The 14,794-nt window shown below is 36.6% G+C and overlaps 1 protein-coding gene across 1 annotated transcript in view; it reads left to right on the top strand.

The window, feature by feature from the left end:
• Positions 1 to 294: 294 nt before the first annotated feature.
• The window catches only part of LOC121388039 (collagen alpha-1(II) chain-like), a 34,118-nt gene continuing 19,618 nt past the window's right edge, over positions 295 to 14,794 (top strand). Inside the window, exon 1 of the mRNA XM_041519242.1 lies at positions 295 to 768. Coding sequence (XP_041375176.1) covers positions 295 to 768 — 474 coding nt within the window. The remainder of the gene's footprint in view (positions 769 to 14,794) is intronic.

The following is a 14,794-nucleotide window of genomic DNA, read 5'->3' as shown; positions in this document are numbered from 1 at the left end:
AAACGATTTGTCAAACGATAATAGTTCTAGGAAACGTGAAATTGATCCGCGCCTTATCATGTCCAGTTTGTGCGAAACGGAATGTACACCAGCACCACTCGACGTATTGTGTTAATTACTTAATTGTAACTCGGTCTTTGCGGTGGTCGTGGCCCAACAATAGCTGATAAGAACAATGCAAGACATCTATAGCTAAACATTTGTCACTGTAGTCGTAAACACACACATATACATACATGTTTCGCATCGATTTAGACTTTTATTAACGATATACCCTTCCAGCCGTCTATGTAAATGGAGAACAAAGCCGATTCCAGCACAAGAGGATGCAGATGCACCTGTGTGCCCATCAATATTCACGTGCGAATTTTATATTTCTGGACTTTTGTTTTGTCCATATTGTTTGGTAGTGGTGTGTGGTATTTGTATCAGGAAATAAGGTATCTCAAATCTGGACTCGAGGATAAATTGTCATGGACAGACATAGGTGATTTGCGAGTGTATCCTAAACCGCCTGACGAAGTCTATTCTCAACTCAAAGAATATGACGTTAAAGGACGCAACAGGTTCATAGAGCAAGGAGAAGAATACATCTTCAGTGTTTTCGACTGGGTAGGGGGTGATCCCAAGTCTGATGTGGAACCGCCATTCAGGGAGGAGTCGGTTACCTCCTGGCAACGTCGTAAACGGCATGCCTTGTTAGAGGGTTCGGGGTCGGACGGAAACCCTGACAATTGGCTATGGATGAGCGGATATTCGAGGGTTCCGGTGAGTATGTGTGAAATTATATTTCAAATTTCACACACTATGGTATAAGTTGCTATATTGTCCAAACGTTCGCACAAATTTGTCATTTGATGTATTGTTTTAAAGGGATATTCCTGAGTTTGCTGCAATTTTTAAGATGTTATCGACTAACAGAGACTTTTTAACGCTTGTAATTACATATCAAATATATTTTTCTGCATAAAATATTAGCGGCCGTATATTAAACGTGTTTCTGATCGTTCTATTATTTTTATTAGGTTAAATTTCATTTTATTTCCTAAAATATAATTGTTTCCTACATACAAAATTATTTGAAAACAGAATACAGTTTGGGTTCCTTACAAATATTAAGACGACCAGAAACACATTGAATATACAGTCATTGATATTCTAAACAAGAAAATATATTTAACATGTAAGTTTAATCGTAGAAATATGTTATTAGTCGGAAACATCTTACAAAGCAGCAAACTCATGAATGTCCCTTTAAGTTTACAATATGATGCGTTGCTGTGATTTGCGGTATTGTTTTAAGGTCCCAATATTATGTTTTGATGTATTGTTTTTAAGTTCACATAAAGTTATGCTGCTGTATTTTTCTAAATGCACAGTGTGATAGTTTGATGTATTGTCATAATTTCACAATTTAGAGTTTCCATGTCTTATTCTAAGTTCACACTATGGCTTTATTATTAAGTTCACGGTGTGGTGTGTTGGTTTAGTGTTCTAAATTAACAATATGTTTTTTGGATATGTTGTTATAAGTTCACGGTGTGGTGTAGTGTGTTGCTCTATTGTTCTAAGTTCACAATATGGTGTTTTGATATGTTGTTGTAAACAAAATGTATTATTTATCAGCACTCGTTGATAAAAGTATAAAAATCTTCGGCAAGTCTTGGATTTCATACTTTTATCAACTCGTACTGATAAATTATGATATCACAAGACCCTAGTGGAGTATCCACTATGTACAACCCCACAAAAAAACACAACAAAAAAACAAAAAACAAACACAAACACAAAAGTTCACTATATAGTGTTTGGATATGTTCATGGTAAGGTGTGTTGGTTAAGATAAAGTTACCAATTACAGGTTTGGTAACATACTCAAATCAGCACAAAAGGTTTGTTTAATTAAGGATTGTCTGTTATTTCTTTTAGGTTCATCGGGGCATGAACGAATAAAAAAAATCATCCGTAAACTGTGTGAATTGGCGAAGCCCTTCTCAAATAATTTTTCGGATGCCTTTTTTTTGTTCATACCCAGATGAACGTAAACTACATAACATACAATAACTATAATTACATTTTAAACATACTTAGTAATAATAACATTAAACGTTCAAATTTTATTTTTAATTATGTTTTTATTTAAAACCATAACGCTCAGTAAGACAAATTACCAATATAAAATGACGTCATCAGGTATAACGTTCCCTGACGACGTAATTTTTATATTCATCGAGAATTGAACAAACTCCCGTTGCTACGACTGGGCCAATGGGATGACGTTATATTGTAATGAATGTAACGGGAATTTAATTATTAATTGTAAAATCTTAATTTGTAGTGTTATTCTTTCTAGATTCAACATCTAAAGGAAAGCATTATATTCGCATATTTGTTTGCATATGGTGTAAACGGATTAAATATATTCACTTGTAGTTACCTTTTCAAGTAAAAAAGGCTAATATTGTAAATTTGGAAAACATTAGCAAGGCGTATTGATTGTCGAAGATGTATAAAACATAATAATTCATTTTGCAATTGTATCCAGTACTACTAACAAATACTAAAATTAGACAAAAGTAATTAAACTGGTGTATTTCATGATCTAGATTAAAAATTAAAACAAAAACAACAAACAACAAAAACAAAACAAACAAAAACCATAACAACAATAAAATTACAGATATTAAATGAAAGTATGCAATTCCTCTATACAATCCAGAAAACATTCACTATTTTAAATCAAGAAATCCGATTTACAATTAATGCTTAAATTTTTTGGGAAATGTTATTAATGGAAATTGTTTGGAGAACCATTTCAAACGAACATTCTGAAACAAAAACAGAGAAACACGTTTTAAAGGAAATGAAGTTCTTCAAGAGGATGAATGTACACATTAACGTGTATTAATCAGACTTTAATTCAGAATTGTTTGAAGAAAAAAGAAACGAATTAATCAAAATTAGGAATACAACATTTTATGAAATCGAGGGCAAACATTATTGAAGAGAGATAAAAAAGTGAAAAAAAATACACACATATTTATGTAATAAGAAATATCTCAGTTTTCTCAGAAGTATGACCGACAAAACATATCACATCCGAAATCTTATCTCTAGACAAAACAGAGTCAAGATGGCTAATTTAAAGATAGAAGTATAATAACGGATGGAAATGGAAATGTTTTATTTAACGACGCACTCAACATATTTTATTTACGGTTATATGGCGTCAGAATAGCGGATGGAAAGCAAATCCTAGAAGAAATGAAAGCATTTTAATAAAATAAGTCAGTACTCCAAAACAAATCTACCAAATAAGAAAATTACGCATTAAATCTATAAAACCAACGCTAATGTATTACCAAATATAGAAACATAGTAAGTAATTCGAAGGAGAGATAAGTGATAGCATATTCAGAAACATTAACGTTCCTTAAACTATGAGAATTGATAAACTATTAATATTATACAAATATTGAAACACTCGCGATTAATTAAACTACTAAATTGTGTATATATGTTCAATATAACTTTGACTGCATTGATATTAACTGCATATGTTAAAACGTGTCGATAAAATAATTTCAAGAGACTAAACTGGATCCATTAAATATCGACCTATAACTCAAAGTATAAAACTAATTTATGTTATAAAGCAATGTACAAAAGAATGTACATAGAATGCCTGGCTTATTGTTCCTAATAGATTTTATTTTGAGAAAAAACCCATACATTTTATTCCATCTCCTGGTCGATACAAAAACACTTGATATTTTCAATTTGTCTATATAAATTAAAACTAGATCAAAATACTGTATATTGTTTTTGATTACGTTAAAAAGTATCGATAAAATAATTTCAAAACATCAAACTGGGTCCATTAAATGTTAACCTATAGCTCAAAATACAAGACACTTTATGACATAAAACAATGTACAAAAGAAAGTACATAAAATATCTTGTTCATTGTTCCCGGTAGATTTAATTTTGAAAATAAAACCGCTTACATGTGACTATTACAAAATAATACGCTATACAAAAATGCCAAATTAGGAACAATTAAAGGCATACTGTCACGGATTTAAGGACCTTATTTCTCTTAAAATGGATAATAAATAAAAATTACATTAATTGTTGGAAACCAAATCCAGCTATCGCATCAACTGAACCATGATGGAGTGAAATCCATGTCAACCCTCTCGGCAATTTTAGTTTTTGAATTAAGGATCATTGCCATAATTCAATTTTTTTTTTACAAAATATCATTAATAAATGGAGTATGGTGGTTATGAAGATGGTTGAATAAATTACATTTAGGGACAAATAAAATTATTTTTGTTCAGGTAATACTTTGTTAGACCATTAAATAAGTCAGTGGTCTGTGACAATATGTCTTTAAACACTGCATCGCTTTCGTGACAATTTGTACCCGATTCTCTCAAGTGGTTAACACCAGACCAAAACAATTTAAATTATATTTATAGGAAAACTGTTAGTATTTGCCAACATCTATATTAGGGTACTATATTGAAAGTTTCGAATTTTCCATTTAATGATGACTTTATAGCCATATCTGTCAGGAAACTTAAAAAGAATATTCAACTGTATTGTTCTGTTGTCAGACGGAAATTGTTAACTTGTACATATAACATTTACAATAAACAAAAATGTTTTGCTATGATAGAAGTTAGTAATCTAATATATATTAAAGCGTTATAAAAACTCAATAAATTAACAATTACACCACAATTCCATTGTATAAATTTCCATAATTTATGCCAACAATTCCATTTCGTCTTGTTCAAAGAATTAAAGTTTGTTAAAAATTCACGGGATAGACAAAAAACAAAAAACTCGGTCAGCTATGAGTAATGGTGTACAACATATGCAAGAAAAGTCTTATTAACCTTCTTTTTCCTAGTGAGGGTACTAAAGAGAATTATTTCAATCCGACACCAAAACAGTTCATCACTGAACAAAAATGAAGAGATGTCTTCACTGATTTGTACCACCTTGTACCTTAAGATGCAAAGCGAAACTGGCCTCCAAACCTAGCTGTATGACCAACAAAAAAAATGATTTAAACTTTTCAATACTACATTTTCTCTTTATGTCGATGAATATACTTTCTGCTCCAGCTTTTTGGTGCCTACATATCACAACTTTTAAGATATCTCAGTGTATGTTCATTGTATGCAGATATAACGCCATAACAATCTGGCACAGAAGTTGATTCCATCAGGGTTATGATGTCCACGGACTCCTAAGGGCATTCAAAATGTTTTTTGGTAGATATTTGGAGGCTATATCTACTATATACGATTCATCACTGATCTAATTGATGGCTGATGCTATTCCATATTTTGAACTTGTACATCTCTTTGGTGAAAATTTTGCACATTTTATCATCGTTTTTGATGAGTGCCGGACTTGACAGCTGTGATGGCTATACTTACGATGACTGCCACCGATTGGGCAGGATATATCTACTTTTCGCAAACACGTGATATTATCACTCTTTTATCAGTGTTTCACGAGTGCATGTCACCACAGCTATATTTATTGCAATGATTTAGTAAAGTAGTCTTGGAATGGCAGGCCTCTTTTGGTGCAGGAAAGATGTATTGTGCATACTTTCCCATGTATTTGGTGAAACTCTTACACATGCTACACATGTTTTCATCGTTTTAGTTGAAATAACGGTCTTCACAGTTGTGGTGGCAGTACTGATAACAAAATGAATCAATGAATAAATGTTTAACGACACCCCAGCGCGACAAATTCATCGGTTATTGGGTGTCTACTCATGACAGGTGCCACCGATGGCCAGGATATACTCACCTTTCGCGAACACCTGATATCATCACTATTTTGACAGTGATTCATGAGTGCATGTCGTCACAGCTATATTTATTTCAATGAGATCTGTCCTGTATCGGTTTTGATTTAGTAAACTAGTCTGAAAGTGGCAATCCTCTTTTAGCAATACAAGAAGGATGTACTGTCCAGAAAAAAAGCTGTTCTCGGGAGACGCACCAAGACGAGGGACATATTTAAGAATCATAGAATCAATAACTATTTTGCCAAAAACCATTCGACTTTGTATTATGCAGAGATACGGTATTGATTGTGGATAACGCTTTCGTCGTTCAGATTAACTTAAATGCATCTGATTTTACGGTAGATGTCTACGCAATACTTGTATACAGATGGCAGCATGTCCTGTTTTCACGTGCATACCATACGAAGATAAATCATAATATATTATAGATCTTTCCATCCCTACTTTATATGTTAAGAATAAAACTTATATTTGCATTCTCTTTACCGGGACGTAGCTCAGTGGTACAGCGCTCGCTTGCTGCGCGGTCGATCAGGGATCGATCCTCGATGCTGGGCCCATTTACACATTGCATACAATCGTACTATAGAACATTTAAGTTATTTTCAAAGCACGTTTCTTTTTCTCTTTACGTGAAACCAAACTGAAACTGTTATTAAAAACATGCGACATGAGACAGTCAGTTTGTAACGGTAATCATTATTTATATTTATGGGTCAAACCGTTCCTAACATTTGCTATAAGCTATGAGGCATAGAACACTTGACCTGTTCGTGGTTTGGGTTCTCAGATTTCACAAATGTGCCCGATATTATTCGTTGATTAAATCTGAAATGGTATATGGGGTCTATGAGAACGAAATATAGCAGAGACTGTTACGTATAGTATATTATTTACAACATCGGTCTGAATCGTGTCAATATACTGAACAACATATATTGGAAGAGTGTTGCAAACATCAACATGACGTAGATATAGCTTATCAACCTTTTAAAAATATAACATACGATGAAATGCACACTAATGTAAGCCACAGAACTGTTACTATCCACTATGGGGTGAAGCATAGACATAGAAGAGCAGGTAAACCCTGGTGGACACCCGCATTGACAGCTGTGTGGAATGAGGAGTGTACAGCACAGAGTCTGTTTGGTGTAAGGATTGAGGTAGATCTGAGTCCATATCCAGAACAGTGTTTGTTATAAAACAAAAACCTTTTGGTAAGTGTGTCCAACGTGCTAAGCGCAATCATGTGAAGCATATTTCAACTAAATTAAACAGGATGGCTGATGGTAAATCGTCGACATTTTAGAGGAAAATCAGAAAGCTGGGTGTCGGTTGGTGGTCGTCAATATCACATTCCAGTTGAAGTGGTCATTTGAGATAAGGTTTTTTCTAATATTGATGATGTTCTAAATAAGTGGAAAAAAAATAATTCTGTACTCTTTTAAATCAAGTTTTTAACCAGTCTTCTGCTAATACAAAATCCCGTTAAAAATACCACAATTATATCTACTTCAATGAGATCATTGCAGCCTTGTCACAAGCAAAGTCTGAAAAGGCCTCAGGTATTGATGACACAACAAACGAATCTGCTTTAACGTTCTTACAGATTATTCAATACTTGCTTCACTAAAGATATCATTCCTAGTTGTTGGTCACAAGGTAGTGTATACACTATGCTTAAAAACTCCACACCAGACCGTTGTGACCAAATTAACTACAGAGGAATCACTTTGTCACCGGCAATGTACAGGCAACACTTGACGTGGCATTACTTGCTGTGGCATCTTAATATAATCCGGTTTAGGAAATAGTTCCTCATAAAACAATACTACAAAATTCTGATATGCTTTTTAAAATCATTTTTTAATGATTACACCTAGGTGGACCTCTGTAGTATTTAAATAACCCATCGGTTTGAAGTTACTTGTTATATGTAGTACCAACTGTTCAAGTGGTATGGTGTCACTTGTATAACAGCAAGACGCGAGACGGTGATTAGCCATGAGGTCTAATCGTAAAGATTCGTTGTCGACTTATGTTGATTTTTTTGGTACGGTACTTATCAGTTGAGAGCACTCCCTAAAATTAGTAGTTACATGACCCTCTCGATAGCGTTTTTTTGGTGTGTGTTTTTTTTCGCAGAATATATTCTGACATAGACATTGTATTGAACTGCATGGAGTAATTAATGGTGGTGTGTAACCTGAATAAATCTACTGTACAGTTCTAAATAACCGTTTAACACAATGGGCGGAAATAAATAATTTCCTCGCTGATGAGCAAGGGGCGGGAAGTAGCCCAGTGGTACAGCGTTCGCTCGATGCGCGGTCGGTGTGGGATCGATCCCCGTCGGTGGGCCCATTGGGCTATTTCTCGTTTCAGCCAGTGCACCACGACTGGTATATCAAAGGTCCGTGGTATGTGCCATCCTGTCTGTGGGATGGTGCATATAAAAGATCCCTAGCTGCTAATCGAAAAGAGTAGCCCATGAAGTGGCAACAGCGGGTTACCTCTCAGTATCTGTGTGGTCCTTAACCATAGGTTTGACGCCATATAACCGTAAATAAAATGTGTTGAGTGCGTCGTTAAATAAACCATTTCCTTTCCTTTACCTTTATTTAAGTAATAACATATTTTTAAAAAGAAGTCACTTCTCTTTCATACCTTGAGAAGGCGAAGTTTTTAACGGGAACACTTGATTAAAAAAGAATAATAATAAAATAAAATACGCAAAAAGTTATATTAACCAAATATTATCTTACGATTTTAACATTTTTACTTGTATGTTGTAAAAATATTGATCATAAGAAAGACTGTAAAACTGGTTTCACCAAATGAGATGTAATCAACGATGAAATCATACTACACATTAAACTGAAAATAATTATTACTCAAACGAATATAAAACTATTTTTCGGTACTGTTTTTAAAATCGTGTCACAATCAATGACTTATGTATTCGTGAACCGGTTAATTTATAAATAACAACCCTAAATGCTATAAAGTCGATGCTAATAATTATGTTAACATAAGTGAATTTCATGTAAACACACACACACACACACACACACACACACACACAGACACACAGACACATATAAATAGAGAGAGAGAGAGAGAGAGAGAGAGAGAGAGAGAGAGAGAGAGAGAGACAGAGATAGAGAGAGAGAGAGAAATAGAATACAATAGAAGTTTTAACGACACCCAAGCACGAAAAATACATCGGCTATTGGGTGTCAAACTATGATATATATATATATATATATATATATATATATATATATATATATATATATATATATATATATCTATATATATACTCTTCAAAAGAAGAAACGCAAAACCACATTGTCGTAACATTTGGAGAATTGATTTAATTATTGAATGGTGAGTCCGATAATTACCAAATGTTCCAGGATTGTTCACCAATTCACTCTAGTCCATTGTGAGTAAGTGATAGGACACACCACCAAGGTCAAGGTCATCTGGAGTCAATACCGGGTGTGGCCTCCGCGTGTGTTGACAACTGCCTGGCACCGCCTGCCCATTGAAGCAACCAGAGTACGGATGACGTCCCGGGGGATGGTGGCACACTCGGCCTGCAAGGCTGCTGCCAGCTCGGGCAGGGTCTGGGGCTGTGGTTGTCGCTGTCGGAGGCGTCGGTCCAACTCGTCCCATAGATGCTCAATTGGGTTCAAATCCGGTGATATCGATGGCCAAGGAAGGACATTAATGTTGTTGTTTTGTAGGAAAGCCGTGTGAGACGTGCTGTGTGAGGCCTGGCGTTGGCATGTTGGAACACTGCGTTGGCGTTGGCCATAACTGGAAAAAAAAAAAACGATGTGTGGGCCTGAGGATCTGGTCAATGTAGCCCTGTGCATTCAGGTTGCCCTGCACGTGGACCAGGTCAGTTCTGCCAGTGTGTGAGATGGCTGCCCACACCATGACACTACCCCCGCCGAATCTGACCACTTCCTGCACGCAGTTTGCCGCATAACGTTCACCACGACGCCTATACACGCGACATCTTCCATCATGACGTCGTAGCAGAAAAATCGGGACTCGTCACTGAACCACACCTGTCTCCATCGCAGTTGAGGCCATTGTCGATGAATCTGGCACCACTGCAGTCGGAGTCGACGGTGTTGTGGTGTTAAGATGACACCTCGAACTGGGGGGACGTCTGGCACGAATTCCTACCTCAAGTAGGCGGTTCCGTACGGTCTGGTCGGATATCCTGCGCAAAACCTGGTATTGCTGCGGCTGTGGAGGTGGCAGTAAGTCAATCGTTCCCGAAGGTGGGCGTACCCGGATGTAGCGGTCCTGCCCGGGGGTAGTGACCCGTGGTCGACCGGATCTAGGGAGGTCACGTGTTGATCCATGTTTGCTGGTAACGGTCCCACAGTCTGGAGATGGTGCTTGGGGGACACATGGAATGCCCTGGCAACGGCCGTTCTGGATTCGCCTGCGTCTAGTCGGCCGATGGCATGTTTCTCTGCGGTTCACTGAGACGTGGCATGTCCTGGATTGTCAACTGTCGGCCAGATACAGAGGCCAGGCAAGCGAACACCCTGCACTTTTATACTGTCGGTGTTCATGTTGCACGTGCAGACAACGCACGTGCAGTGGTGACATGGTTTGCACGTGGCTGCGTTTTTGCGAATATTCACATTTTGGAACTTATTGTACAGTAGCTGCGTTTTATCGCATGTAACCGTGGGAATGTGTTTGGGACATGCAATGACCTTATATTCACAAAGCATGAACCGGTAGGAAACATAAAATCGGAGTTATAACCCATTTGTACCCTTTTGCGTTTCTTTTTTTTGAAGAGTATATATCATGCCAACTGGACAGGGTTATCCAGCTTTTGCACGGTGCTAGAAAAATTTGTTTGACCCTAGGGCTAGATAAATCTGTTCGACCCGAAGGCTAGACGATTTCTACATACGCGTGACGTCATAACTCATGTTTTACAACGATTGACGTCATAACTCATGGTTTTCAAAATTCTGTTTGCCATTTCACGTTGTTTCATTGTTTTAAAAATATTTAGACAAATTAATATTTTCAACTTTATATTTATTGGTAAGTTAAACATTCCGTATTTATGTCATTGCATAAGGTGGACTATATTTTTCCGCGTATAATTAAATGAGTATGCAGGTGAAATGTATACGAATGGTTCTACAATAAACAGACCGTAGCTTACACAATTAATGTTTCGTTACTGTAATTAAATGGGCAAGAAAAATAATCAATCACCGTTGTGAGGTATAGATACGGCAATTCCAACCCTCGGGACAATATATATATATATGTGTGTGTGTGTGTGTGTGTGTGTGTGTGCGCGCATTATAATTAAATTTCTGTTACAGTCTTTACAACGTAACGTCATCCCATTGGTCCAGACGTAGCAACGGAAGTTTGTTCATTTTATTTTTCGCTGAACGTAAAAATTACGTCTTTAGCGAACGTCATATCATAGCCTCGGATTTTTATTTATCTATTTATTGTTTATGGATAAAAAATAATTTAAAATAAAGTATCACATTTTAGTGTTATTATTAGCCTGTATGATTCAAATTTAACTATAAGTATTGTCTGTTATTTCTTTTACGTTCATCTGGGTATGAATTAAACAAAATCGTCCGCAAACTAATGTGAGAACGGCTTCGCAATTACTTGACAAAAGTAATCTATTACGATTACGATTACTTTAGAATGTCACGATTACGATTACGATTACAAAATAATTGAAAGTAATCGATTACGATTGCGAATACATTGTCTAGCAATCATGATTACAATTATGATAACATTTCCACAAATCTACACAAATAATGAAATGATGTTACCACCATGAAGTTATGACTTTATTTTACAACCATGCCGATTTCATTCATTGAAACCGGCCTCGGTGACCATAGCCATGGTCTGCTTTTAGTTTTCAAAACACGTTTTTCATATAGAACTTTTGTTTGTATCAACATAAGAAGAAAGGGAAAACAGTTTTGGCAAAAAGAGAAAAATATGCGCATTATGTTCTGTGAAATTAAATAAAATTCTATCAGCAACTGAATGAAACACTGTCTCCCCCTTCTCTTCCTCTCTCCCCCTCACAGTCCCCCCATCTCTAATCTCTCTCTCTCTCTCTCCCGCTCTCTCTCTCCTCTCTCTCTCTCTGACTTCCCTCTCTCCCTCTCTCCTGTCACCGTCTAAGTAGCTCCCCATCTCTCGCTCTAATCGAGTCTCTCTCCTATCTGTCTCTCTCCTCTCTCTCTCCCCTTCTCTCCCTCAACTCTCTCGCGATCTCTCTCTCCTCCTCTCTCTCTATCTATCTGTCTCTCTCCTCTCTCTCCCCTTCTCTCCCTGCCTCCCTCTCTCTGTCTCTCTCTCTCTCTCTCTCTCTCTCTCTCTCTCTCTCTCTCTCTCTCTCTCTCTCTCTCTCTCACCTCTCTCTATTTCTCTTTGTCTCCTCACACTATCTCCCCTCTCTCTATTTCTCTCTCTCTCTCTCTCTCTCTCTCTCTCTCTCTCTCTCTCTCTCTCTCTCTCTCTCTCTCTCTCTCTCTCTCTCTCTCTATATATATATATATATATATATATATATATATATATATATATATATATATATATCTAATATAGATATCTATCTATCTCTCCCTGTCTCTCTCTCTCTCTCTCTCTCTCTCTCTCTCTCTCTCTCTCTCCTCTGTCTGTCTCTCTCTCTCTCTCTCTCTCTCTCTCTCTCTCTCTCCCATCTCTCCACGATTTATGGTGGACTCGTAATGATTTTTATGTATAAATGGGGTATTTCAAATTCTGACTGTAGAAACTTTTCATCGGTAACAGTATATGATTAATATCTCATATTGATTTATTCACACATTACTATCTGTGCAAAAATTTAAAATGTGTAATGACTTTTAGATATCTGTATTCAACTGTAAATTAAATAGTCAGTAAATGGTTAAAAAGGTCCCCTTTTTCTTTGGATCTTTTGCCTTAGTTTGAATGCATTTATGTAACTAAATCATGTAACGCATGCTCTTAAATTGTGTAAATTGATTGTATTTTGGGCCTTTTACTGAATAAACTGTCTGTACGTCTGTCTGTAAATTAAATAGTCAGTAAATGGTTTAAAAGGTCCCCTTTTTCTTTGGACCTTTTTCTTTAGTTTGAATGCATTTGAAACTCGGTTGTAATATCGAAGATGTGTACTTGTGTGTCTGCACGATTTCATTTTGAGCAATATAACTATGTTTCTCTCAGTTGCATTATAGAAAAGTTTAAATTGCATATGATTAATGGATATAAAGCATTATTGATTTGACTAGACACGGAAAAAGAGAAACGTTATAGCAATTCATACATAAATGTCCCGTGGATCAAAATTATATTAGGTGACCAATGATTTTTGTTTTTAATTTGAGTAATATCAGGATATTTTTACAATAATATTATGTGAAAATTTCAAGAAGGTGTAATGAATTTTGACCTAATAGTAACATTTCCTCTAATATATAAGTCGTGAAGCACTGGTTGGGACGCGAAAATCCCATAATTATGGGACTACTGAGGCGGTTCGACCATGCACCGCTGGTGAGCGGTCTCCCGACTGAACTTGATCGCGCGTGCCTGTTAATTTTGAACTTCGTTGTAATCTTCAGCTTGCGAATCGAGTTATGTGGGACATGACGGTACACAGGCGCGGACGTAGGCGGGGATCGCCCCACTAGTTTTAGTTAAAGGGACATACCCTAGTTTTTAAACACTAAGACACATTTTGTACTATTAAGAGCCGTTTTGATAACTGAAATCATACTTTACTTAGATTTTATTGTTTTGGTTATCTATTTCCGTACATTCGAAGTGTTTTTGGTCATCCTGGTTTTTAAAATATTTGTTTAATATCGCAAAAGTCCGTCTGAGAAGTAACAGTTAATGGAGTTTAGTTTTAGTCTATTTTTAGAGGACATTTCACCATTTCAAAATCACAGACTCATGTTTCACTCAATTGTAACTTTATCCAAATGTGTTACAGGTTTATAGATTAACTAAACGTAGTATTAGTTTTCACGGGTTGAAACTAGGATCTGTTTCTTTAAGCCATTGATTTTACGACTGTACTAGGTTAGGAGTCTTATCTGTCAACAACACCAAACTATTATTATATAAATCATATACGTCTGATTCGGGAGTGGGGGGGGGGGGAGGAAGAAACACTGCCCACCAAACTATATGATATAAATCATATACGTCTGATTAGAGACTGGGGAGGCACTGACATTGGCCACCAAACTATACTGTATAAATCATATGCGTATAAATCGGATTGGGGGAGACATTAGACACCAAACTCTGACGTTTGTGCACCTTCCACCGCAATTTCTGATGTCTTCTGACACCTATGTTAAGATACGCCCTCCACCTTGAAAATCCTTGTCCCGCGCCTGTTCAGTTTTTGAGGCTTTCATACTGCACAGAAAAGAAGCAAATACGCAAATACTGGTCGTTGGCCATGAAACACAATTATCATTGTTTAATCAAATTCATGTTTACGTCTCCATTTATTGGTAGATACCTCGTACTACCGACCCGTCGCCTTGGGTTGGCGCTCCAGCACGGCGGATGTGCTGAAATTCCACAGACATTACTATTTGAATTAATGGCTCATTACAAGTGCAATGAGATTTATTCCAGGAAAACGTTGACAATAATCAAGTTTTCTTCACTCTGGACTGTGTCAAAGCGAGAGTGTTATTTTTAATTTAGACGTGATCAGGTGGCAAGGAAGCTCAAAATCGTTCGTTTGCAAGCTCTGGCTTCTCATACATCTTTATTACCTTCTTACAGCGTGGATTTTCTATGCTGGCTCGGTAAGCAACCATATCCCCAGGCGCAGCTGTTGGCGGGGTGCCGAGGGTCAAGCTCCTTCCCCTG

This window comes from Gigantopelta aegis, chromosome 2 (assembly GCF_016097555.1).
Source record: "Gigantopelta aegis isolate Gae_Host chromosome 2, Gae_host_genome, whole genome shotgun sequence".
Classification (NCBI taxonomy): Eukaryota; Metazoa; Mollusca; class Gastropoda; order Neomphalida; family Peltospiridae; genus Gigantopelta; species Gigantopelta aegis.
The sequence above is the reverse complement of the archived record's forward strand: the minus strand, read 5'-3'. Positions and strand labels throughout refer to the sequence as shown.